General features: G+C 51.4%; 2 protein-coding genes across 12 annotated transcripts in view; one reads left to right on the top strand and one right to left on the bottom strand.

The window, feature by feature from the left end:
* Positions 1–26,338, bottom strand: part of Dlgap4 (DLG associated protein 4) — a 158,679-nt gene that overhangs the window by 31,703 nt on the left and 100,638 nt on the right. For 2 of the 11 annotated variants that reach the window (XM_076571050.1, XM_042276647.2), the window contains exon 1: positions 18,073–18,204. The exons of 5 other annotated variants lie outside the window; for them this stretch is intronic. Coding sequence is in view for 1 of the 6 variants with exons in the window: in XM_006984157.3 (XP_006984219.2) it covers positions 17,068–17,098 (31 nt within the window). In the remaining 5 variants the exon portion in view is untranslated. 4 more of the 11 variants (XM_076571046.1, XM_076571049.1, XM_006984157.3 and 1 more) reach the window with 3 other exon arrangements.
* LOC107402120 (uncharacterized) lies at positions 17,661–24,843 on the top strand. The gene is made up of 4 exons (XM_076568756.1): positions 17,661–18,463; positions 18,728–18,844; positions 22,949–23,006; positions 24,251–24,843. Exons 1-4 carry the CDS (start codon positions 17,661–17,663, stop codon positions 24,479–24,481), a joined length of 1,209 nt encoding a protein of 402 aa, XP_076424871.1. The 3' UTR covers positions 24,482–24,843.

The following is a 26,338-nucleotide window of genomic DNA, read 5'->3' as shown; positions in this document are numbered from 1 at the left end:
CAGAGTCCCCTGAGAAGTCCCTCGGAGCTGGGCGGCAGTCAGAGAATTTTACAGCACACCCTACTACTACTGTCTCTGCAGCCCAGTACGCTTGGCAGCTCCACAGGGAGGTCCAAGGCCATCTCGAGTGGAATGAGTTCACGGGAGTCCGAATCCTCTCCTCCCTCCTATCAGCCTTGCTCTCCAAAAGAAGTGATCCTGCCACCTCCAGAAGCCTGGGGATTTCCACCCTTCCCCCACCAGCACAACTTGGGCAAAGCTCACCTTACAGAGCGAGCCCTGCTTCTCCCCACCACCAACCTGAGCTTCCCCTCTCCTACTCTACCCTTGGCCTAGTCATCCTCACTAACTCCACCCCCTGCCCAGAGACCCCCACCTCCAAGTCAGTTGTCTCCTGAAATTCATTTCCACCACTGTGTTCAACGAGCAAAGTAAAGGGGCAACATTAACCCCTTGCTCACCCTGTGCTGAAACCTCCTATCACTGTCCTAACACAAGAGGTCCAGTTTCTAAGCTGTGGAAATTAACCACATTTTCCTACTGTGCACCAGAGTATAACCACCAGCTAGAGGTGCTGGTAAGAAGACAGGTTCAAGACGCCAGCGCTCCAGCCCAGCACCAACCTTCTACATGTGCAGTCTGCTGGCCTGGTAGGAGATTGGGGCGGGGTAACAGAAAAGAAGCCCTGGCTTTTCAAATACTGGCTTATTAGCATGCCAACCTTGTTGCTAATTTCCCACAATTCCTGCCTATCAAAGTACTACTTGAAAGAGTTTCAAAAACTACCACACGTGTGGAGTACTGATGTCAAACCTTAGCGGCAGGTCACAAAAATTCAGGCTGTTCATAAACTGTCACAGGCTCTGAATCCAGTGTGCAAAGCCAGGTACTGACAGACCCTGTACACCTCGATTGCTGGGCTCTCTGAATTATTCTGAATGACCAAGTACATCCCAGAATAGAAAGGCGGTGTTAACAGGCTCATTCACTGTGCCTGGAGTGACAGGTGGCGTATCGGGTAACAGAAGCAGAAGCCAAGAACCCCGGGCAGCTGAGAAGGGGATGAAAGGAATGCAGGACTGAACCGGGAAAACCAGGAGTTCAGCTCAGGTCAGCAGACACAATACTCAGACAGGCCTGGGATGGAGGCACAGGAGGAGAGGCCTCCTCAGAGCCCGCACTGTGAGGCCGGGCTCGGAATCCCAAGGGCCACAGTTACACAAGAAAACAGCATGTGTGGAAAATACCTTAGTGACTCTGGCTGACCACAGACATGGCTCAGGCCTCCCTGCCAGAGGAAGGCCCAGGTCAGGGAAAGCTGGCGCCCTGACTTTGGGCAATACTCAGATGATAGAGCATTTCTTGAGCAAGGGACATGGTCAAGGGACTGGAGCCTGGCAATGGGCAATCCACACAGGGAGAAGTTTCCATTCACCCATCCAGGAAGTGCTTGCTGAGGGGGACACATACAGTCACCCTGTGGGTGACAGCAGGGAGCAGGAAGTAGGTTCTGGTTCTTAAAAGTTCACAGATCAGCAAGGTGGCTCAGCAGGTAAAAGTGTTTACTTCCAAGACTGGTAACTTGAGTTCAATCCCTGAAATCCAGATTGTGGAAGGAGAGAACTGATTCCTAAAGTTATTTGTGTGTGTACAGATACACACAAACATTAAAAAAAACATAGTATCTGGGGGTAGTGCTCACACCTATAATCCCAACATGAAGAGTCCTGCTGACACTCAGGAGGGACTCCATCTCTGCTGTGGCCCTGGAGGTCCAAGGACACAGCAGAGTTTGAGAGAGGAGTTGCGGAGGGCAGGAACAAGCTCTGCGGCATGTCTCTTTCTGGTGCCAAAAGGTCAGTGTGAGGTCCTTAAACTTCCCAGCATGGGAGCCTGTCAAGAGACAGCAGTTCCCCCACCCCAGTGAGATATTATCCCACTATACTGCGTCAAAAGTGGCAAAAATTGCCTAGAGGTCAGGTATCCCTGGCCAGGCACCCTTCACTGTGGCCCTGGGCTCCCTGGCCTCACCTCCCTCCCCTGGAGGATCAAATGACAACCAGGGAACTGTCACTATAATAGTTTCAGGGGCCCACAGAGCCGCCTCTCAATCCCAGGCCCTCCAGAAGCTCTACTGGCCAGAGGCCAGGAAGATCTGGCCTTGGGCAGAGGTGAAGGGTCACATTCTCCAAGGGGCCAGGCTGAGGGTTCAATCCCCTGCCCATGTGCCCACACGCTGCATGGCTGGCACTGTCCTCTGGCATCCCTCCACCTTTTCCTAGCACACTATTTTTGTCAAGTCATAATAATCGCACCTCAGGTCCCTGGACTGTCCCTGCCTGCAACACCCTCCTAGTATGGCGAGCACTGGGGTTCCTCCCTCAGAGTCATCTTGCAGTCTCCCCAGGTTCCACCCAGGCTCCAGTCCTGGGTGAACACGGGCCTTTGATGCCATTCTGGATTTGCTGGCCTGTTTGTTTATTGCCTGTGCCTTCAGACCCTGAGCTTCTTGTAGATGGAGACCTGTGGTTTGCATTCCTATGGCTCCATCCCAGGCCTGGAAACACAGGTAGCAGAATCAGAGTGGTGCCATGGTGGGCAGAAGACAGAGGTACAGGAATAAGTGTCATCCCTATGTCCCTCCCTCATGCTCCCATAGCCTTTCCTGCCTGAGCTACCTTCCCAGCACCTCTGAAATTACAGCATGGTGACATTTGGGAAGATTGCTTTCAAAGGACACAGTGTGAGGCCCTCAAGATGTTTATACCATCTTCCCTTATGCTTCTAAGGAAAAATCAAGGCTCAGAGAGGTTGAGGAACTTGTTCAGCATCACACAGCAAGTCATGTTCTATCTGCTAAGTACAAGCCCTGTGGTGTTTGTCAAAACCCAGCTTCATGGCATCTCACAAACAGTACAAATACCAGCTGCTGTCAGCAAGAGTGGCACAGTCCCACAGGGTCTAGAATAGGTAAGTCTGTCCTCCCTTCCAACAACAGCGGGATGATGGCAGAGTGCTTTCACAACCCAAGCCGCACCCCAGGGCACCTCAAGAAGGCAGATGGTACCTGAACAGCTTCTACCCTTCTAGGAGGTGCTCTGCCAACACTGTCCTAGGCTTTGGGTTGTCCTGCTAGACTCTTCTCTCACAAAGAGACCTGTGACATCATTTGCCTCTTGAATAGTCCCTTCCCCTCCTAGGGCTAACACCTATCTAGAAAAACAGGAAAATGCCCAAGTTGGGGGTGACACAGGTCCCACTGCACATGTCACATCTGGGGTACTGGTTTTTCATGTGTTGAGAAGGACTCTAAAGCTGTGTCCCTGCTCAGTGGGAAGGCTGACATTGAGCTGCCCGTATTGGGTCCAATATGAAGAACAACTGCCAAGAATCAGGATCTGCTGTCCCTGGGAAGAGGACCACTGTGGACACAATGTAGGATGCCATTCCCATGACACAGAGTCATCGTCACTAATCTCCTACCAGAACCTTTACCCCGCCCCGTATCCTCCCATCGGTAGGACCAACCCAGGAGCTTCTACGGCAATGTCTCACAGCCAGCAAGATAGAAAAACAGCTCCTTGCTCCCCAGTCCAGATTTTCAAAAGATTGGCCAACAAAAAAATACTGGAGAGGGACAATTCACAGAGCAGGCATAGCTGAGTTTCAGCCAAGTTTGGAGTTACATGGTATGAGACTTTGGGCAAGTCATTTTACTTCTTAATCTCCACCACTTCCACAAGGCTGAAATCAGGAGCCTGGATTACTCTGCATGGGACACATCTGGACACCGAGCTAGATTCTTAAGGATGAAAAGGGAAGTCTACTATCTTGTCTTCCTTATTCTGGAAGTGCTGTCCCTTCTCAAAGGAAGCCTTGATCCAAGACAGAGGGACAGACATGGCTGCAAGCAACTGAAGAATTATGTCTGGGGGCCCCCATCCCATGATTCTGCTTCCATGAGGGGGTGTGTGTCAGGCTTCCCATAGACTCTGGTGAGGGCACTCTCCAGGGAGTAGCTGTCCTTTACCAGTCCTGTTGGAACCCAGCCACATATAAACAGCTCTGCAGGGTGCAAGGAGATGTAGTCACCACCACGGGAGCTAATTATTCACAAACCCCTTGTACCCCTACTTTTCAAATATCTCCATCTTTTTTTTTTTTTTTTTTTTTTGGGTTTTTCGAGACAGGGTTTCTCTGTGTAGCTTTGCGCCTTTCCTGGAGCTAACTTGGTAGCCCAGGCTGGCCTCGAACTCACAGAGATCCACCTGGCTCTGCCTCCCAAGTGCTGGGATTAAAGGCATGCGCCACCACCGCCCGGCCAAATATCTCCATCTTAAAATGGGATCCTGGAGGAGGCACCCAGACTGGTCAAATCAGACACAGATGGCTAGGGCAGCAGGGAGTGGTCCACACGTAGTTCAGTTTGGATGATGAGGTGCTCTGGAGACAGATGGGAGACGTGTGGAACAATGAAAATTCACTTAATGCCACTGGGCTGCGTGCACAAAGCAGTCAATTTCATAAATTCTGAGGACTAGAGTAACGAGCAGTACACTGGGGTACAGCTCCCACCATGGCCCCGCTCTGCAGTTACCAAATGGCTTTGACTCCTCACCCCACATACAAAATCACAGAAAATACAGATTTAAAACTCTAGGCCTGGTCCTCTAATTTGCCTTGTTGCTTGTCTTTCTTCATCTGTTTGTTGATTTTTGAGATTGGGGTCCTACAGTGCACTCAGGCCTCAGGCCCCTCGTGCTGGGCTGATGTGTGAGTGTGCTCACAGCCATCGCTAACCCAAGTAAGATGCATTTATAAAGAGATGCTGGTTTGTAATCTGCCTTTCTTTCCTGAAATTTAGGAAATAGCAAATGAATTCAAATAAAATATGAAGCTCGGAGGTGGACAGGGCAGTAATATCTATTAGTATCACAGAACCCTAGGAAGCAGCTAGACAGCAAGGAATGTACAAGATTAAAACAAAACTTCAAAAACAAAACAGAATATACTACAGATCCACTTATATGAAACAAAATATTATTCTAATCCTAGTGCTGTAACATAATTGCTTTTTTTAAAAAAGCATTTATTTGTGTGTGAGCAGGCAAGGGGAGGTCAGAAAACAACTCTGTGGAGTTAGCCCTCTTCCACTTTTAAATGGGTCCCAGGGATCAAACTCAGGTCATCGGGCTTGACAGCACCCTTATCTCATGCCATCTTGTCAGCCCCCAGAATTCCTACACAGAGAAACCCCGTCTTGGAAAAAACAAAAACAAAACCAAAACAAAAAAGTTCATTTGGGGATGGCAACTTTGCCAAAAAAAGAACCAGAAACATTCTGTTTTGGCTTTCTTAATCAAAAGCAGTGTGTCAGACAGCAAGAGCCGAGAACCAGGGCTTCAACTCTTGACTGAGCCGTGCGATTGTGGAGGAGTCACTTGACCTCTACTCCTTCACCATTAAAAGCAGCACCTGCCTCCCGCAGCAACAGGGCACTATGAAGTGTGTAGTGCATTAAAGAAAGTCATCAATAATATGGGAATATTGAATGACTTAGGAAAAACAGGAGGTGGATTTGCAGTTTTTTTAAGGCAGGGTCTCAGTGTGTAACTGTGACTGACCTAGGACTTGCTATGTAAACCAGGTTGGCCCTAAACTTGAGTGAGCCCCTTGGTTCTGGAGCCTCTGCAGTGCTGGGATCATAGGCATGCACCTCCATACATGGAAGCTCTGACACTCATCTGAAGACAACTGTTGCTCTGTCTTTATCACACTAGGAACACACCAGGACCCTGGGCTCTCACAGGGAGCACAAAGCTGCTCATCTCAGAGCTAACCAGGGTTACTCACCCATCTACATGTGCCCAGCCCTTCTTCTGGGTCCTAAAAATTAGCAAGCACTCCCCTCAGGGTCTTGGTGGGGCTGTTCCCCATCCTCCTTACCCTCAGTGATGTCCTCTGAGCTTCCCAAACAGGTCCCTCTCAGTACCTGCCCTGTCTCTTTCAACCTCTTAACACAATCATGGTATCTTGTCTATCTGTTACCTGCTTGGACAGAGTCCCCAAGCTGGATGGAAGTCAGCCTGGTTCTCTATGTCCTCCCTGCCATTTTTGCTCACCTCTGGGACTCAGTGCATGACTGTTTGGAAAGCAGAGTGGAGGTGAGGCTGAGGGGGAGCAGCTGCTGACTAGCCCTCTCCTGCACTGCTTCCACTCTCACAGGTGCTGTCCTCTCTGAGGAAGCTGCTGGGTTAAGTAGGCTGGAGTTCAGTCCTGCTTCTACTGGGTGCTGTCATGCGAGCCCCGCCCCTTATCCCTCCTGACTTGGCTCGGGTAGCAGACACCTCCTGACTGTTGACCACACCCCTGTACAGAGCAATGGCCACGTCATGAAGCGTGGGAAGCCTGGGAAGGCAGAAAGTTCCAGGAGAGTCTGGAACTATTCAATCTGCTTCCAACCCATGCACAACAGGCTCTCCGTCCATCCGTCACAGCTCACAGAAGAAAACTGCCCAGATGAGCACTCTGCAGAGACAAGGCCCAGCTCTCAGTGCTGGACAGATACTTGCCCAGGGCAGATCAGACTAGTTGAAGAGATCCTGACCTCTGGAATGCCTGCCCTTGCCTCCTTCAAAAATTCTATTTATTTGAGCCTACCAGCTTGGGGGAACTAAAGCCCTTCTCCTTGAGTCTTGAATCCTTCAGTCCCCAACCAGAGCCCTCTACTAGTAAAAGGGCAGCTAATCGCTACTCTCCTAATAGCTCACCAGTCTGCGGATACCTCTCCAGGATGGGCACGAAGCCTGGGTATTTTAAATCTTTTCCCCAGGTATCAGTATGGCCTCTGCACCAAGCCTTGGGCCTCCTTATACTCCTCTCTTGTGTTCAGGGTAAGACTAATCAAGTGATAGGAGCCATTGTATTTGTAAACAAAGAACCCAACAGCTCTGAACCTAGAGGCATGGGCTGGTCACCATGCTACCTTTCTGTTATGGGGTGTAGCATGGTGATGTGGATTATCAATGTAACCCTTCAGCAGAGGGCTTTCTGACACCTATGCTCAGCAAGTATCCTCAGGGAGTGGATACCAATTCAACCCAGAAACTTGAGTGTTAAGATACAGGAACTCAAATCCATACCACTGAAGAAAGGAGCTGGGAGGACTCCCCACCCCACACACACACCCACCTCCCACCCCCGCAGAGAAACAAATGGGAGACCCTGGAGGCTTCTGAGCAGGGAAGATCTAGCCTGAAGCCACTTATCCACCTGAGACTTAAAGAGGTGAGAAGCCTTGTATCTGGAGATGGATGGGCTGAATTCCCAAGGGCTCTCAGGCAAGCTGGATACTGAGAAGAAACTGCTTTAAGGCAGAGGCAGAGGCCAGTGCCTGCTCTTACCTTTAGGGAGAGTGAACAGCTCTGTGAAAGCTGAATTCTGAGGCCCTGGTTTCTTTCCCAGGCCATCCCAGCCCAGTTCTGTTCAGCCCTGTCCCGGAAGACAGGGTGTTTAAAAGGCAGTAGCTTTCCACCTGGGGGGCCTGATGCTGGGACCACACCCGGGAGAGCTGACTTCACCAGGGAACCCGTCCTACTGGCACACTCCCAGGCTGCCTAGCCAGGGCGCCACGGCTGTCTAGAGCCTGGCGCCTCTCCCCACTGGGCCCCACCCACGAGCCAGAGCTCCGGAACACGGGTGGGACCCAGCAGGGATAGTGAGGCCTGCTCGGCACGGGTCCCCCATGCTCTCACAGCTGGGCAGGGGTTAAAGCCACCACTTCCTGCTTTGCTGTTCCCTTTCACTTTGGTTTTTAAACCCAAAGTAAAACTAAAAAGACAGGCAGCGCTGAGGCCTGGGACAGATGAACCCCAACTTCTGACTGGTAAGGGTACATACAAGCTTCTCCAGCCGTTTTCCTACCAATTGAATGTGGGAGGAACCTCTCCTTCCTCGTCCTGTAGCCACTGGGGGGTTAAAAAGGAGCCGCAGAGATGACCTGTCTGGGGGCCACCTCAGAGGTGGCACAAAGACAGCCTTGTGGTCTCCCTGACTACCTCTCGCATCTGTCACCTGAGCTCTTTTGTTCCACCTGTACTGTGGAGATCCCAGCAACCCGGGCAGAACAAATTCAGGAAGCTCAGTGCAACCCTGGCCCTGGGGCACAGAACCAAGACACCCACCACCAAGGGCTGCCTTGGAGCTGCTGGACTGCAGGCATTGGCCCCAATGCCACGCGACATTTCTGGCTGGGACTGCTGCACTCCCAGCTCTTTTACCACATTCCCTTCTGGTGGGTGGGTCTGCCAGACCTTCCTGGCAGCCCAGGGAGCATGAGAAAAGCTAACTACAGGTCTCCCCACCATTTAGATGAGGAAACCAGACACTCAGAGAGGGAGGCGGGCAGGGGTACAGTGACCAAGCCGGCAAGGGGAGCTATCTGAAGGAGCTTATTGGCCCTGATGCTGCCAAGCAAATACAGCACACGGAGACTCACAGGAAGATTTCTAGTGAGCAGGGGGAGGCTTCTTCCTGGGCCCACATGACAAACAGGCACCAAGGTCCCCCTAACAGAGTTCACTCACTCAGTCCGGGTTTCACGCCTATGTGCTCCCCCACCCCCATTTTCTTCATTGTTTCCTTCCTTCCACATGACACAGTGAAAGGCAGAGGACAGCTGAGTGGCACTGGCCAACTTCTTTCCCGCTTTGGGCCTTGCTCTAATGAAAAACTGTAGGCTGAGCTAGAAGAGTGGAGTTGTTTTTTGTTTGTTTGTTTGTTTATTTTGTTTGTTTTTGCAACAAGGTGTCACTATGTAATTCTCTCTGGCCTGGAACCCAATACATAGACCAGGCTGGCCTCCAAAGATCCACTTGCCTCTGCTTCCTGAGTGCTAGGATCAAAGGTGTGCACCACCACGGCAAGAGTATGTGAATGTGCATCTGAGTGGGGTACTTTACAAATGTGAACATTTCTAGCCAGGTGTATTGATGCATGCTTATAATCTGATTACTTGAGAGGGATTAAGAGTTCAAGGGCTAGCTTGAGCTTCTTTTTTTTTTTTTTTTTTTTTTTTGGTTTTTCGAGACAGGGTTTCTCTGCGTAGCTTTGCGCCTTTCCTGGAGCTCACTTGGTAGCCCAGGCTGGCCTCGAACTCACAGAGATCCGCCTGGCTCTGCCTCCCAAGTGCTGGGATTAAAGGCGTGCGCCACCACCGCCCGGCTAAGCTTGAGCTTATCTGCCAAAAACTTAAAAAAGGCAAAAATGTGTTTTTTTTCCAATTTGGAAATATCTGAAAAAAAAAAAATGAAGTGTACAGACTTTCAGAAACAGCTATTTGGCTTGTAAGAAAAGCTTCTTTTGTTACAATTGCATGCAGTTACTTAGGAAAGACCTTGCTGCTTCCAGCAGCAACTCAGACAGGTTAAACATCCTTGAGTAGATGACCTGGTGAACAAGTGGTGGTCTACCATAGTCACACAATTACTAGAAACAGGAGGCCACGGACCTGTGTGTGCCCACAGAGAAAGCTACACAAGACATACCCATGTGAAATAGGCAAGGGACAGAGCAACAAGAGATGATGTAATACAAAGGCATGCATGTGACATAGCTGTTGGTGTCAGAGTGACTGAGTGTGTGCATGTACACAGAGGATTCTGGAGGGAAACAGCAAGTCCAGGCATAGTGATTATGCATCTAGGCTAGAAACAGTGTTTTCACTGAATACACGTGCTTAGAAAGTTTGAATTTTAAAGCCATATACATGTATAATTGTGTATATATGCATTGCATGTGTGTGTATATATGTACATATATATATATATATATATACACACACACACACATTTAAAAATATATAGACCCACATTTTACAAAACTAATTTGAGAAAAATTTACAGAGGTACCTCCCTGCAGATTTCGGCCATCACTCTTCCAGACAGCAGGGCCCAGGAACCTAGGGTTTTTTTTAAAAGATTTTCTTCTTCCTTCTATGTGTGTGTGTGTGTGTGTGTGTGTGTGTGTGTGTGTGTGTACGCGCGCGCGCGCGCGCACCCGTGCCCACAGAAGCCTGAAGAGTGTCTAGTTCCCAGGAACTGGAGTTAGAGACAGTAATGAGAACTGACTATCTGTGGGTGCTGGGAACCGAATTTGAGTCCTCTGGAAGCAGGAAGCACTCATACCCTGAGTCATCTTTCCAGCCCTCAGGCAGCTAGATCTTGAAGTGATCTCTGAGTATACATATCCTGAGGCAGCCTAGTTGCCACAGACTCTGGGGTGTGATGAGGTGATGGTAGGAGAGTGTGTGTATCAAGGCAGACTTCAAGAACAATCTTGGCCTTGAGGCATAGACGGTTCTGAAGAGGGCTGTGAATGCTAAACTTGTGGAGCAAGAAGAGGGTTCCTACCAGGAGGGACTGGGGAGATGAAGTTGGGCTAGCCGGAGAGCAGAAGGCTGTCTCACTCACCATGTGTTTGTAACAAGTCCCTTTTCTCCCAGGTCTGGTTTCTACTCATGGGAATTGAGCGGGTGGGCCATAGTGTTTCCTGACTTGGCCCTCTAGGACCAGCCTTTATCCCATCTCATTTAATATTAAGGAGGCAGGGAGGGTCCCTGGCTCTGCACATGGCCACAGGGCTCCACACCTGTGCATACTGTAATCAAATATTTGGAGGTTGAAGAAAAGAGACCAGCAACTTGGGCAGAGCAGTCAGTCCTTGGGTGACTTCCCTCTAATGAAACCTAGCAGATGGCCCTCTGTGGAGATACTCTTCCTCACCTTCCCCTTAATAATTTAGGCATTACTGAAAACCTTCTATCATTTTTTGCTTTTTTTTTTTTTTTTAAGATCAGTTTGCAGAAACTTGCACTGTGACTAGCTTTACCTTAATGTTCCAGGCTAGGGTTCACAGGCTGCAACTCTGGATTCCTGGGTCCAAGTCAGAGGGGTCTGCAGTGAAAGAGTCCAGGGCAGCAGCTCTGCGGTGGGTCCTACTATACTCGGATGCTGCTGCACTCTAGAATTTAAGTCTCCAAGGGAGCTCTGCCTGTGTATTCCCCAGGCTGGCTCACTGCCAGACACACAGTAACACTTGATAAAAACTTGCTGAATAAACGAGCAGTTCACTCGAGCACCTTGGTCAAATCACTTTCTATGACTGAGCCTCAGTTTCCTCTTCTGGACTAAACAGATGTAACTGCAAAGGCTTTCGAGAGTCATATAAGGGTCTACTGAGGTGACAAGGATAAAAGTTTCACAAAGCAAAGCAGGCTACAAAAATACTAAAGATCCAGAACCAATGTGCTGCAAAGAAAAGAGGAGGACACACACAAAACAGACTGAGAGTGTCTTTGACTGCACCTGACAAGTGGCAATCTAGTGTATTTACAACTGAGAGGGACAGCATAGGTCACTCTAGGCCACCGTCTAAGTAACATTTGTCAGGCTGCCTCTGCTCCAAAGAAGCACGAAAATTCCTCTGTTAAGTAACCTCTGTTAAGATTTTGGTATGAACAGTATGGCTGCAGTCATTCCGGCACACAGCCGGTATATCTGTGTAATTAGATTGGCACATGGATGCTAAGGTGTTTACTGGTGACGAAGGAAGGGTTAGAGGGACGTCACTGCATGGTGGTTGTTTTGCCTCATGACCAAGTTCAACGCTGGGTGGGAGGTGGGTGGGAATGCTCACATCAGAGGAGAACGACCAGCTGGAAGATCCTGGCCAGGTCATCCACTTTCTGGCTACACACCAGAAACCAACATTGATGCTGTCTAGGAATCTGGACCCTGGCTCTAATGTCCGGTTCTTTTGTGTTGTGTGCCCTGTAACAAGTCTCTTCCTATCTTGTGAGGGACTGACTCCTCTGGCTGGGAGTTCCAATGGCCCAGAAGAGGAACACACATTCAGCACAGCTCTGGAGGCTTCTAAAGGGTGTAAGGATCCCTAGTGCCTTTGATCTTTCTAATCTTATAGAAATTCTAAGCTGGCACCCAACCCTGTCCTTAAGGATCTTCGGAAAGCAGTTTTGTGAAAACGCTTTCCCTTTTTCTTTCGTTAACAAAAGGTTTCACTCTGGCTGGCCTGGAACTTGCTATGTAGAGCAAGCTAATCTTTCACAAAACTGAGCTCTGTGAAATTTAAATTATGTGTCTACATGCCCCTTGTCCAAGGGGCAAGAAGCTCAGGATCTTTCTTGGCCCCTGACAGCAGAGATTTCCTTTCTAAGCAGCAGGGCTGAACTGTGCGAAGAGCCAAGGCCTGAAGCCTGCCAGCCTTGAGTTAGAGCCACATTTCCCTTATCTGTAAAACGGGATTTGATAAGTCCACCTGCCTCTGGCTTGCTGTACAGACTCACGAGGTTGCTTATGGAGGTCCTGGCACAGAGCCTGTCCCAAAGCAGGTGCACAAGGAGTGTGCTCAGAGCACCACTTCCTTCTCCAAACCAGAAGCACACATCCTTCCCAGGATCTGGAATACCTACGGGGCCCTCCTGAGAGGAACACAGCCTTTATCCCATCTTCTCTTCCCATGGGCCCCACCCTAACCTCACCCTCCGGTCTCTTCCCTGTCATCATTTTTATTCATTCCTATTCAGTCAGCCTGAATCACCATCTTGAAAGAGCCCTACAGCTGTGCTCCCCCAGTATCCTGGCTTTCTATCTTCCAGGACTCCCCAAAGCCTCTGCTACTCTACTGATGTTCAATGCTGCTTACAATTCCCTGGTCCCTTAAACTTCCCAATCAGAGCCTTGGGGCATCAGCAAAACCAGCAAGCATATTCAGCTCTCCAAACGCATACTTAACTGCCAACCCCGCCCTCTAGCAAGTCATTCTCTAGAATGCCAGCCCCACCCTTTGCCTCTGCCAATTCAACCCCCTCAAAGGGCTCTTATTCCTCTGGCTCACATTCACTTCTTCCTTCTCAGACAATGCCTTTCCTCAGCAGCCACTTAATTACAGACTGTCACACAGTCTCTCATAATTGTAGGCCTTGTCTCTCATCAGACCCTGAGTTCCCAGGAGCAGAGGACTAGTCTGTCTGTTCTTCTCTTTTCACTCCCAGCAAGCCAGCCCAGGCTGAGAGGTCAGGCCCTTGGTCAGGGAGGGTTTCCCAACACCAAGTCAGCTCCCAGCTAATCCAGGTCCAACCACTTGGGAGCACTTCACCCATCCTCAGACTAGGCCAGCCACTGCAGGGCTCAAAGAGGCCTGGGGGAGACTAGGAGAGCGCTCTAACCTGGCTCTCCATCGGCCTTGTTTTGGGATCCTAGTCCTTCTTACTCCCCAAGCTTGCTCCCTTACTAAGTAATAAGAAACAACCATCTTTTAGCTCTAAAATTCAGTTTTATTGTCTTTAAAGAAGCCTTGGCTCTTCCAGAAATGGGTAGGAGAGGAAAGCAGCAGAATCCAGCCCAGGCTGAGTCAGGAAACGCAGCCCCAGCCAGCACTGGGAAACCCGGGAACTTGAGCGGCCTTCACACTGAACACCTCTCATCGACCTCATTAAATTGCTGCTGATGACTGGATTTCATTGTTGCTCAGGTGTTCCATTCCACAGTCATTAGCCTGGCCTGCCCCATAGTGCCTGCTGCCAGGAAGGCTCAGCTGGAAAAGGTGACATGCTGCCACAAATAACCAGGCCTGCCCAAAACAAGGCTGATAGCAGTGACCGTCACTTCTCAAGGGACCACTAACAGGGCAGGTATTTCCATCCTACTCCGGCAGAAAGAAAACCAAGGCACAGAAGACTGATAGGTCCAGGGCCAGACAACAGGCCCGAGGAGACCATCACTAAGCGCTGGCTACTCCCAGTTCAGCTTTTCCCACTGTGCAGCCAACAGGCTCTCAGCTTCAGACTCCTTCACAGGATTCACTCCTGTCCTAGACCTGGCAAATGAGGATCTCTGGGGACAGAGCTTAGGAAACTGACATCTATAAAGATGAAGAATCAGAATTTTATATATGAGGAGGCTGAACCACAGATGAAGTGACCTGCTTAAGTCACAATTTAGGCAAGTATATGAACCTAGAACTGAGCTGACAACTGGGGCCAGGTGGGACTTCGTGGACCAGTGGTATCTGACAGTGTAGGCAACCTTGGGGAACAACAGTCTGTATCACAGAGGGGACAGTAAGGCACAAGCAAGGCTTAGCCAAGCAGTAGCTTCTCGGTATGGAGCCCTGGGGAGTGAAGACCTGCATTCAGAGCCACCCCAGCAACCTCTGCCCAGAGACAGGGAGATCCTTTCCCAAGTCCACTGAGCTTCTGGGAGGAAAATCTGAAGGCATGTGGCAGCTCCACCAGACAGTGGCCCTGGGGAAGGTCTGGTTGCTGCTCAAGATGAAAAGTCAGGGGCGGCGATGACTCAAGTCCCCGCCCCACCTCAAGCCTTTAAATGTGAGATGAGCTCAGAGACTGGAGAAATGTCAGACAAGCCCTAGCACAACAGGTGTCACAACAGGCAGCTAAGTGACAGGCTACCGGGCACAAGCAGTCAACTCTGAAGCAATGCTGTGGTCTGACAAAGTCAGGAGGCCCAAGACTGCTCAGACAGTGCCATGCTGTGAGACCCAGAGTGGGTCCACATCCCTCTGTGGGCCCCTGCTCTTCACTGGTGAAACAGGGAAAAGGTCACTGGCTTCTGACTGTTGTGAGGAGCAATGGTCAGGAAAGAGCTGGTGCGTTACCGAATCCTCACAAGGCCCCGGAGAGGAGAGAACACTCCCATAACTACTGCTCACTACTGAACGTCTGAGGTACTTTCCCAACCACAAGGGTGAGGGGAGAGGTTGGGGATGTCTTGTTCCCATAAGGAAAAATCGGATCCAGATATTATGAGGGAAGCAGCTCACATTTATTGAGTGCCTACTGTGTACAGGCCTTTACTTATATATGTGTAATTCCATTTAATTCCCACCCCAATTCTGTAAGTGATTTTTCAGAGTTCGATGAGGAAACTAGAGGTCAAGGAAAGTAACTTGCCCAAGACAGCGGAGGCATGGGATGAGAGTGATTAGAACCAGGTATGAATGGCTTTAATTTTATTTCCCACATTATTTCCACTCTGCATCACCTGTGTAAGAGGCTGATCTGTCCGGTATGCTGACTAAGCTCAAATACTACCCCTTCCCGGAAGCCTTGCCAACCCACACAGCCCTCTCCCATAAAAGCCCACAGCTGTCATTAGTACGCAGCTGGCAGCACTCAGCACACTCTCCTTCCTTACTCTGTGATCAGGGATACTTGTAAATGGTAGGGCACAGAGATGCACAGGTGGCCTGAGAATCTCAAATGTCATCTGCAAAGACCCAAGAGATTGATCCAAACAACTCCCCCATTCTTCAGAGGGAAGAGCAGAGAACCACCAGGAGACCAACTGTCTGAAGTCACGCAGCAGTTTAGCACCAGAACTGAGAACAGAACCTTGGCATTCTGCCTTGCAACCCCCCCACCCCCCTTTTTTAAAGGATTCTATCATTTTAGAATTAATCTTAGGACAAGACTTGTTATTCCAATTTAATTAGGGAGGGTCACCACCTGAGATGTGTGGATTGGAATCTTGACTTCTTCACTTCTGGGCCAGGTATCAAGCCCTTTTACCTCCCAAATGCAGGCAACCCATGGATTGTGCCTAGTACAAGGCACATAGAAAAAGATCCATGGGTGTTAGAATTTGTTATTATACTTGTGCCTTACTGTCCCCTCTGTGGTACAGACTGTTGTTCCCCAAGGTTGCCTACACTGTCAGATACCACTGGTGACACCAGCAAAGCAGTGACTTCAGAGGCAGGGCCATGAACAGGACACAGGGGTTCAAGCCTCCATGCATCCTGACTCTTCTTGACCTCATCTTATCTGTAAGAACCAGGGACTACACTATCTGGTGTCACTCCCTGTTCCAAGATTCTAGAACATCCTAGGGCCCTTGACAGGAGATCCCGGCTCTCAATGGAACCCTTCAACTAGGACCTTTGTCCACCACAGAGACAAGCAGCTGTGGCTCACAACCACACACTGGCTGGCTCTGCTTCCAGGTCTCACCATCTAAGCAGGGTTCAACTTTAAACAACAGATGGCCCACAGAAGACCTGAGTCTTCTCCAGCACAGGCACCTCTCTGGGCACACCCACTTCTCCTTACAGACCGAGGAAGAGCAAAACGGCACTGGGGATTCTGGAAAGGTGGGTACACTTCTTAACCGGTAGGGGTGGGCTTGAGTCGGGGGCCTCTCCCTGCTCTGCGGGCACCAGCTCTGTACCCTGGCAGGAAAGTTTCTCTCCCTGGGGCTGTTTCAAGGCAGGGTGACATTTACAAAGTGCGTCTAAAGAGGCTTCACTTGGTCTTCATGACAACTCCTGGAGCCTCCCCCATGACCCCTTTTACAGATGGGACAGCTGAGACTGACAGAGTCCAAGGGTCTCATCCAAAGTCAACCCCCCCTTGAAGCTGGTACAACCAAGAATTCAGAGTCGAAGACATCCAACACAACAATCAAGGGTGGTCATAGTCATAGTAAGGTCAGTTCCTCTCCAATTCATCCTGGTCCTAGCAAGACCAAGTTTCACAGACCTCTGTTCACTCAGGGCAGCCTCAAAAGTTCTGACCACAACCCTACAGCCCAGCTGCCTAAGAGGCCACACCCCCTCCCTGCAAAACTTCCTTACTCAAGTTGGCAAGAACGCAGCCCCCACCCCCAGCTGGGTCTAAATAAACGCCCAAGTGATATCACATCCTGCGGTAGGCTCCAAAATAGCCCAGGCCTGCCCACAAGCAATCACAAAGTGCCAGGCCATGCAGGGCCAAGCCAGCAGGGATACCCAGCCCAGGGCGCCCTCCACACACTCAAGCAACTAAAGCAGAAGCCTCGGAGCAGGAAGGCCCCCTTCTTCCCCCCTCGCCAGACAGCCTGGCCCCACCATCCTGGTCTCCCTGGTCTAGAGGCCCCAAGCCTCATTGCCCCAGCGCCAGCCCCTGCCCCAGCGCCAACCCCATGGAGCCTCGGCCGCGGCCAGCCTGCGGGATGACTCCGCCCGGCCCGACCCGGACACCCCACCACTCACATTGCTTCAAGAGCTCCAGACACAAAGCCATGAGGGCCGGATGGGGGTCAGAGACCCAGAGACCCGGCAGAGACAGAAAAGGGAGAGGGAGAGACAAGGAGCAGAGAGAAGGGGTGACAGGGGGTCGGGCGGAGAAGCAAGGGAGCAAGATCGCCCCCGGGAGAGGAGCAGGCTCGGAGGGAGGCCGCCAAGGCCGGAGACGGAGCAGTGAGGCCACTGACACAGATGCACGGACGAGAGGCAGGGAGAGCGAGGCGGGGGGCCGGGTCCAGAGAAGTGGGGCGCTCGGACAACAAGGAGAGGCAGTGACAGCCACAGCGGACAGATGTGGAAAGGCAGAGTGGCTCTGAACTTAGGGAGCTGGGGAGATATTGGGGCTCAAGGAAACCACTAAGGGATGCAGAAGGGTCTCTGGAGGCCCCGGAGAAGAGGGAACCCCTGGGGAAATATGGAGTAGGTGGAGGTGGAGGCAACCCCCAGGAATCAAGGAGGACCCCCCCAAAGGATGTGTGGTAAGCTCAGGGGAGGCCTGGGGGAGTGGAGCGTGTTCTGAAGGCGAGGCCCCCAAAGATTTAGGGGGGGTGTCCCGAAGAATGGGGGTGCCAGAACCCGTGGCCGTGAGAGAGGAGGAGAGGAGCGCTGGGAAAGGGGACCCGAGATCCCGGAGCGAGGGAGGGGCCGAGAGCGCGAGGGCAGAGACAAAGAGACAGCGAGCTGGGGAGAGACAAAGCGGGCGCAGCAGGGACACGGGCCGGAGGGCCGGCGGCCCGACACAAGGACGGAAGCGCGGGCGGACGGACGGACGGACAGACGGGAAGACAGGGCAGGGCAGGGCCGGGCGGGGGCGGCGCCCGTCTCCTCGCGGGGCCGCGGCTGCTCCGGGCGGCGCTGGGCGGGCCCCGGGCGTCCGGGCTGAGGAGGCGACGGCGGCGACGACGTGGGTCGGACAGACGGACGGAGTGACGGACGGACTGGCGGCAGCTGCGGCCAGTGGCGGGCACTCACCCTCCTCCCTCACGCGGCCCGGCCCGAGGCTCCGGTTTTGTACGCCCGAGAGGCGGGGCCTCCGGGTTAAAGCCCCGCGCCGGCCCCGCCCCTCGCGTCAGCCGCGCGCGCGCGCGCCGCCCGGGATTCCGGGGCCACCAGGGGGCGCGCGCCGCCGGGGAAGCTGCGCAGGCGCGCACGCGTCCCGCGCGGCCCACGCCCTGGCCCGCCGGCCCCCGAAAGGGAGCGCGCGCCCACGCCGGCTCGCGCATGCCCGAGCTGGGGGGGGCTCCGCCCTCTCGGACCGCCCCGCCAAACCGGTTCCAGCTGGAACGACAACGCACGGTCTGTACAGCAGGCGGAGCGGCCCGGTGTCCGTGCGGGTCACCCTGGCGGCGACGCCTTGCTGTGGGTAGGGAAACTGAGGCGGAGGAGGGAGCCCACCGTGGGCTTTTCGTCCTGCACGCAGGTCCTAGCTACTCAGCAGCCTCGCAGTTTCTGGTTGCCCCTCCTCCCATCCCCGGATGCGCTTCCCAGGATCCTAAGGATGAGTTCAGTATCACACCTGTGTGACCTTTCCGTGCCTGTCATTCTCTGTAAAATGTGACAAAAGCACACGATGCTGTAGGAACCCATTCCTGCTTCTTCCCTGCGTGAGTCCCCTCCCTTCCCGCAGACCCGGCACTGCTTACAGAGCTTGCCAGGCACAGGCAGATCTTGCCCGGTGGCTGGGGCAAGCCGGTTGCCTGCTTTCTTCATCTGGATCTTATGGAAGGCTACGAGGAATGAAAAGGTAACGCTGTTTCCAGTAGACGTCTTCCTTTTGCATTAAGACGTAAGGATGAAGAGAGCAACAAGCTCATTTGATGCCAGGCACCGTGCTAGGCACTTTAAAAGCAGTAGCTGGCTATACCGTGCTATTATTCCGTTTCATTTGCTTGACTTAGGAAAAGACAAAGTAAATTCTTGATGGGTTCTGACACCCCAAGCCAACCCACCATGAGATCTCTTTATCTCGCCTCTACTCTTCCAATTCAGTAACACACTCCGTGTATAACCTTGGGCAAGTCCCCTTTTCTCTTTGGGACTTGTGGGTCCCATATGTCCCCTGGAGAGAAATGAGGCAGAAACAGAACTTTCACAATGGAGTCTTTGACCCTCTGACTCCAGCTCAGTGGATTGAAAAGAACTCATGAGCAGCTTCAATTTGGACGTCATCAAATCTGAGACCTTCTGATGGTGATCTTTTCGGGTCCTGTACTGTGTGTAGGGGGAATCTACTGTGTGTAGGGGGAATCGTCTGTGTACTGACTGGGTTCTTGCCCAGGGGCTCCAAGTCAGGCTAGCCTCCCTGCAAAGTGGAGTTGGCTGGACCCAGGCCTGAGGTGTGGGGCTGACAGGCAGGCCTTAGATCCTCCTATGGGAGCCTGGGCTTCTGGTAAAGGGTTCTTTCCAGATAGCTGTTGTCCTGGCAGAACTGGCAGCTTGAGAAGTGAGGGCTCTCCCCACCCCCACCCCCTTTAAATTTTTTTTTAAGAGACAGGGTCTCTCTATGTAGCCTTGGCTGTTCCACACCAGGCTGGCCTCTAACTCACAGAGATCCTCCTGCCCCTGCTTCCCAAGTGCTGGGACTAAAGGCGTGCACCGTCACACCCAGCTTCAGTTTTGAAACTATATCCATATTTAAAATCCCCAGCTTGAACCTGGCCGAGCCCCTCCCCCTCCCCATGGGTGTTAAGCTAATAATGCCGGAGCAGGGGATAGGGAAGAGGAGCGACTAGGAACTGCTAAGCCACTGAGTCGCTAGGAACCCTGTGCTGGGCGAAAAGCCCAGAATGGGCTCCTTGTGTTATGCATGAAAGGTAGCTGAGCAAGCCAGAGAGAATTAATCCAGTAAACAGTCTTCCTGCGTGTCCCTGTCCTGACCTCCCTCAATGACAATGACAGACTGGGACATGGAAGGGTGAGATGAAATAAACCTGCTCTTCCCTAAATTAATTTTGGCATGGTGTTGATCCCAGTGATCGAAAGCAGACTCATGCACTGCTCTGCCTCTAGGGTGACCAGATGCCCCCTCTCTTGTTTGGCCTAAAAGTTTCAATTCTGGGTTGGAGGCCTGCTCATCAGTCCTCAGGTCTGGATCGTATTTCTTTGGAATACCAGGCGGCAGTGGCGCACGCCTTTAATCCCAGCACTTGGGAGGCAGAGCCAGGTGGATCTCTGTGAGTTGGAAGCCAGCTTGATCTACAGAGTGAACTCCAGGACAGGAACCAAAACTATACAGAGAAACCCTGTCTGGGGCGGGGGTTGGGGGTGGGGGATGACGACAACGTGGACGGACCTTGATGAGTGATAATTTGTGAACTCAGTTCATAGTAGGCACTCAGTTACCTAGGAATATCTGGGACAAAGGAGAGAGCCTGCCTTCTACCCAGTCAGGCAAGACGCCTATTTCAGCAGCAGGAAATGTTGATATTCTTCCGGGGAAGGCCTCCTGAATCCTATCACCTCTGACCCTATGGCCCTGATGGGGCCACTGTCCCCTGCCTGACCAGTGTGGCAGCCTCTGTAATCCTGCTCTGGCTGCCAGATGATTCTCCTGCTCTGTGTCAAGTCCTTGGGTTGCTTCCTTCCTAATCCCACATGACAATGAAGAACTCAAGGCTTTGAGAAACTTTTCTCCTTGACCTATTTGCTGAGTGACCTTGACTATGACACTTCCTCTAGGCTGCAGCGGCTTTGTGAACCACCCACCCCACCCCCAATCCGAGGTAGGGGTGTGTGTGTGTGTGTGTGTGTGTGTGTGTGTGTGTGTGTATAACTGGGTTAAGTCAGGAATGGCAGGTTTGTGTTACTCTGGCCATTGCAGACATCATTAATTCATGGTGGCACATTTAATCTGCTTAACTCAGATTAAATCTCAATCTTTAGCTCCAGGGACCAGAAATGACACACAAATCACAGAATGTTTGCCTAACAGTCTGGGGATTGGATGGGCTGAGCAGACAGGGATCTGCAGTGGAATAACCAAAGATTAGAGTAGACTAGTCTTGGGAGACAAGACTGAGAGATTTTGTTTGTTTGTTTGTTTGTTTTGGTTTTGGTTTTTCGAGATGAGGTTTCTCTATGTAACAGTTCTGGTTGTCCTGGAACTTGCTTTGTAAACCAGGCTGGCCTCGAACTCACAGAGATCCATCTGCCTCCGGAGTGCTGGGATTAAAAGTATACACCGCCACCACCCAGCTAAAACTGAGGGCTTTTGTTCACCTCCCTTCCTATGTATATGTGTAGGGGAAGGAAAAGGAATCCTAGAAACCAGAAGAGTTCTAAGGGATGGGAGAAGGGACAAAAAGAGAGGGAAAGAAGCGGCTTCTTTCTTGGATGGTTACAGATAAGACCGTTCCTCACACCCAAGGTCTAGATCACCGTCGTGAGGCCCCGGAGGGACAGGTGCCTGTTCAGAGTGACACAGCAGTACTGAGACAGGAGCTCTGCGCCTCCGGACAGGACGCAGGAATATTTTCTAGACTGGAATTTAGCCAGCTCAGCCTAGAGCTTCCAGTATGGGCAGAGAATGACCCTAAGCCTAGGGGTGTGTGTGTGTGTGTGTGTGTGTGTGTGTGTGTACACCCTCTCCTGCACTGTGTTCACATGTAAAGACAGAATGTAACTGGCAGGATCAGGGTGCCACACAGTAGTCCCCCACCCCCATGCCACTTGCTGAGGTCCCTGTGTGGTGTCTTGGCTTCTGAGTCTGTGCGATGTGATTCAGAGGGAGTGGGAAGACGTGGAAGGGAGGAGGGGAAGCCCAGACCTGGGAGCTCAGAGGAGGGAAAGGAAGAGAGACAGAGGGTGGAGGGAGGAACAGAAGGGAGGGAAGGGGTGGGGGAGCCGAGGGAAGGGATGGGAGGGAGCCTTTCACTGCTCTGGCTTCCTCTCAGAGGGATGACGGGGAGAGGCAGCGGGATCCCAGGCAGACCACAGGGTCACATCATGGCCCTCAGGTCCCCTCCCAGGGGTCCTCTGGCTGGGGAGGGGCACGTACAAGTGGCAGTTGAGCCACTGCTGACCGCCTGCCAGTCACCTGCCAGAGCTATTTCTGGAATGTGGAAACTGGGTCAGGAAGGGGGAGGGAGGATGGCGGTGCTGGCGGGAGAGCTGGGAAACTGCCAGCAGGGAGTAGTGGGTGGGCAGCCGCGTGCCCTGGCTCTGCCACTCTGGAGCAGTGGCCTCTGCTAGGCGCCCACTGCCTCAGTATACACCCTGCACCCGCCTCTTCCCACCTGCCTGCATCTGGTCTGTGAGCACATGTCGGGGTGGGGTGTCGGAGGAGACAAAGAGCTATTTGCCTCTCAGCAACACAGGCTCAGAACAAAGGGGTGGGCAGGGTGGGCAGGAGGGGGACCTTCTGAGTGGGAGACAGTGGCTATGTGTTGGTGTGTGTCTGTGTAGAGGGGGTGATGACAGGCAGAGTTGCCATGTATGGCTGTACAAGTTTTACACTGACTAAGGATACTCCATTTTAGCTGGGTGTGGTGGCTCATGCCTTTAATTCCAGCACTCAGGAGGCAGAGGTAGGGCGGATCTCTGAGTTCGAGGCCAGCTTGGTCTACAAAGAGAGTTTCAGGACAGCCAGGGCTACACAGAGAAACCCTGTCTAAAAAAACCAAAATAAAAAAAGATGCCCCATTTGTGCATTTGGGTGCTAATCACAAAAAATACAGATGTAATTTCTGGCAGGTGGAAGTAAAAGCATCATAGTGACTTTTCAGTAGATGGTGGTGAAGGATTGTGAGGAGCAATGCCCTTTCTTTTTGTGCCCAGCACAAAACTACCATATGGACCAGCTGCAGCTCTCGCCAGAGACCTGAAAATCTGGTGGCTTTGGTTTCCCTAGGTGGCATGTGAGTTTACCTGCTGAGCAAGAGAGAGGAGCAGAGGACAAGCAGGAGCAGGTATGTGCTGTCACTGGAATCTACAGTGAAGGCAAGTGGGAAAACTTGGGAGTGTCAGTCTACTAAAGCATGCTTTCCTCACGGGTGTGTGGGCTTGTGCTTTGATGGAGACACACAGGCATGTACTTTGTGTGCAGGGGTATGTTGAATTAGGGTGTACACATGTAAATATATGAGTGCCACTATATATGTGTCTTCAGAACTTTGTGTGTATACACACATTTATTCACGTGTGTGCACATGCAGATGTGGGTGTGTGTGTATATGTCGGGTGTCATTTTCAGTCTCTACCTGATTTTTGAGAAACGTCCTGATTTGGCTAGGCTGGGTGACTGGTGAGGGATCCCGTCTTTGTCTCCCCAGAGCTAGGATTACAGGCTGTGGTGGCTTGATTGAGAATGGCCCTCGTAGGCTCATATGCGTGCATACTTAGTTCCTAGTTGGTGACTGTTAGAGAAGGATTACAAGTAGGAGGAGGTGTGGCCTTGTTGGAATAGACATGGCTTTGTTGGAGGAAGTGTGTCACTGGGGTTTCAAATGTATATGCCAGACCCAGTACCTGCCCCCCCCCCAAGATCAGGATGTAAAGCTCTTAGCTTCTTCTGCAGCACCATGCCTACCTTCTTGCCACCATGCTCTCCACCATGGTGATAATGGACTAAGCCTCTGAAACTGTAAGCAAGACCCAATTAAATGTTTTCCTTTATAAGAGTCACCTTGAGCCGGATGGTGTTGGTTCACACCTTAACTCCCAGCACTTGGGAGGCAGAGAGAGGCAGGCAGGCCTCTGAGTTAGAGGCCAGACTGATCTACATAGTGAGTTCCAGGACAGACAGGGCTACACAAAAAAACCCTGTCAAGAACCACTCCCCCTCTCCAAACAAAGAGAGTCGCCTTGGTCATGGTGTCTTGTCACAGTAATAGAACACTAAGACAGGTATATTACCACACCTGGCTTTCCCCTCCATGGTACTGGTGATCAACTTAGGTCCTCATGCCTGCACAGCTGGCACTTTACCAACTGAGCCATCCTTCCAAACCCATTTTCATACTAGAGAGATGGGTGGATGGGTGGGTGGACGGATGGATGGATGGACGGATGGATGAGTGGCATGGATGGATGGACGAGTGGGTGGATGGATGGATGGATGGATGGGTGGATGGAGATACTGAGGTTGAGATTGAATCAATGATCTCAGTTCTCAATTCTTCTTTGTATTCATGCCCTTTGCTATATCTCACAGAAGCTCTGTGGCATCAGCTTTGGATTAGTGACTTGCTTTGATCAACTGGTTATTTGCAGATGTAAAACCAAGAGACTTGAAATGTGTTACAAAATGAGGTTGTCTTCCTATCCTCTGCCACCTCCATGGGAAGGACATGGCCTGGTTGGGACACTGACTCCTGAACAGCCTCTGGGCGCAGGGAATAGGACACAGGGAGCCACGCCAGCCGACCTGCAAACTCATGACTAAGGACTTACTGCTGTTCCTCACTGTTCACCCCACAGCAGTACTGAGATGGTACACAAGGTAGAGGTGGCTGCAGTAAGAACCAAGAGTATCACACTGGCTCCAGGACCAAGCAGTGAGGAAGCAATGGGACACTCCTAGAGCAGGCTTGAGAAGGAGGCCTGGGGTCTGTGTGGGTCAGAACCCTCCGTGAAAGTCACGTATAGTGACGTAAGTGAGCACACACTCGGCAAGAGCTGGCTCCTTTGGACTCTAAAGAGAGAAGAACTCACAAAAAGAACAGTCAATCTGTCTGTCAGGGACACTTAGGGGAAATAGGAAGAGCCTAGAACTTGCTGAGTTGGAAAATAAATCTGTCAACTTCAGCCTCCAGCCAGTAGATCATTCTCAAATTAAGATAAAGCCTGGGATAAAGATCAAACCAAAGTCACTACCTGTTAAAATACCACACAGGCTGAGTGCAATGGTGCAGGCCTTTAATCTCAGCACTGAGGGACAGAGGCAGGCTGATTTCTGTGAGTTCAAGGCCAGTCTGCTCTATATAGGGAGTTCCAGACTAGTCAGAGCTACATAGTGAGACCCTATCTCAAAAAAAAAAAGCACTTGCTATTCTTACAGAGGATGGGGTTTGTTTCCCAGTGTCCACATTGGTACCTCACAGCTGGCTGTAACTCCAGTTTCAGGGGATCCGACAGACTCTTCTGGCCTCCATGGGCACCTGCATGCATGTAGTGCACATACAGAAAGCAGGCACAGGCACACGCACACACACATACGTACTTCTCAGGTGGTCAAAGGAGCTATCAGGAAGCTCAGTGGTGTGGTCCCACAGAAGCCTGACATGCCCAAAGTAGGAATAATTAGGTAAAGAGAGGCCCAAATCAAAAGTGGCTGTGGATATGACTTTGGCATAAAGAGTTACATGAAATTAAATTGAGTAAATTAAATGTGTTTGAGCTAGGCCAATCAGCTTTGGCTAAAGTAGATGTACCCTTCTACTGTCCTGTTGATAAAGATGAACTCAGTGTAGGAAATCTTCAGGAATATATTCACCTTTCTCAAAGGATGTGCTCATGAGGTTGTCCAAAAGGATTTCAGAATCACCCTGAGTCAGTAAGTACCTGAATCCCTGGCCTCTCGTTTTTGAACAGAGTATAAGCGGCAGTTGTCTTGTCCGTATTTTGCTAAGTCAAGTTTTCACTGGGGGAAGAGGGTGTTGGGTACGGGGAGAGTAACGGGTGTTTAGATCACAGGCGATGGGTCAAGGGGACCTACAGCAGCTGTGGCACAAGTCATGGATCGACACTGGCTGTATGAAGTTGGGAGATCTTGGGTAGATAAGTGTTTTCTCTGAGAGAGGCATGGATTCGGGTGTGGGATACAGCAGACTGAAATACTGCCACCCATTCTTCACCCCTCGCTGTATTCACACCCTTTGCCATCGGGACAGTCTTCTCTGCACTAATGAGAAGGTCCTCACCCTCGACTGAGAGCTCAGTTATGTGCTTTAGCCAACGGAGGTTTGCTCATGTTGAACCTCGCATGTGCTGGGACTGTTGCTCGCCTGCCTTCTGCCCTCTTCAGGAGATGAACACGTCCTGGCTAGACCACTGATCCCAGGAGGACCTCGGGTCTCAGTAGAAGAATGGAAGACCGACAAACCTGGGAATGTCCATTGCTGTATTATGTTTGCTGTGTAGTGTTATTGAGGCGAGAGCTAAGTCATTGAGGGCCCCGCCTGGTTCTGGGATGCACAGCTTATCATGAATCTTCAGGCTGTTCACTCATGAGTAACGGGGGTTGGAGGAAATTGGTGAGTGAGGGTTTATCTGCAGTGAATTTCTGTGGATGCTTTGTGTC

The sequence above is a fragment of the Peromyscus maniculatus genome, chromosome 4, assembly GCF_049852395.1.
Source record: "Peromyscus maniculatus bairdii isolate BWxNUB_F1_BW_parent chromosome 4, HU_Pman_BW_mat_3.1, whole genome shotgun sequence".
In the NCBI taxonomy this organism is placed as follows: domain Eukaryota; kingdom Metazoa; phylum Chordata; class Mammalia; order Rodentia; family Cricetidae; genus Peromyscus; species Peromyscus maniculatus.
The sequence above is the reverse complement of the archived record's forward strand: the minus strand, read 5'-3'. Positions and strand labels throughout refer to the sequence as shown.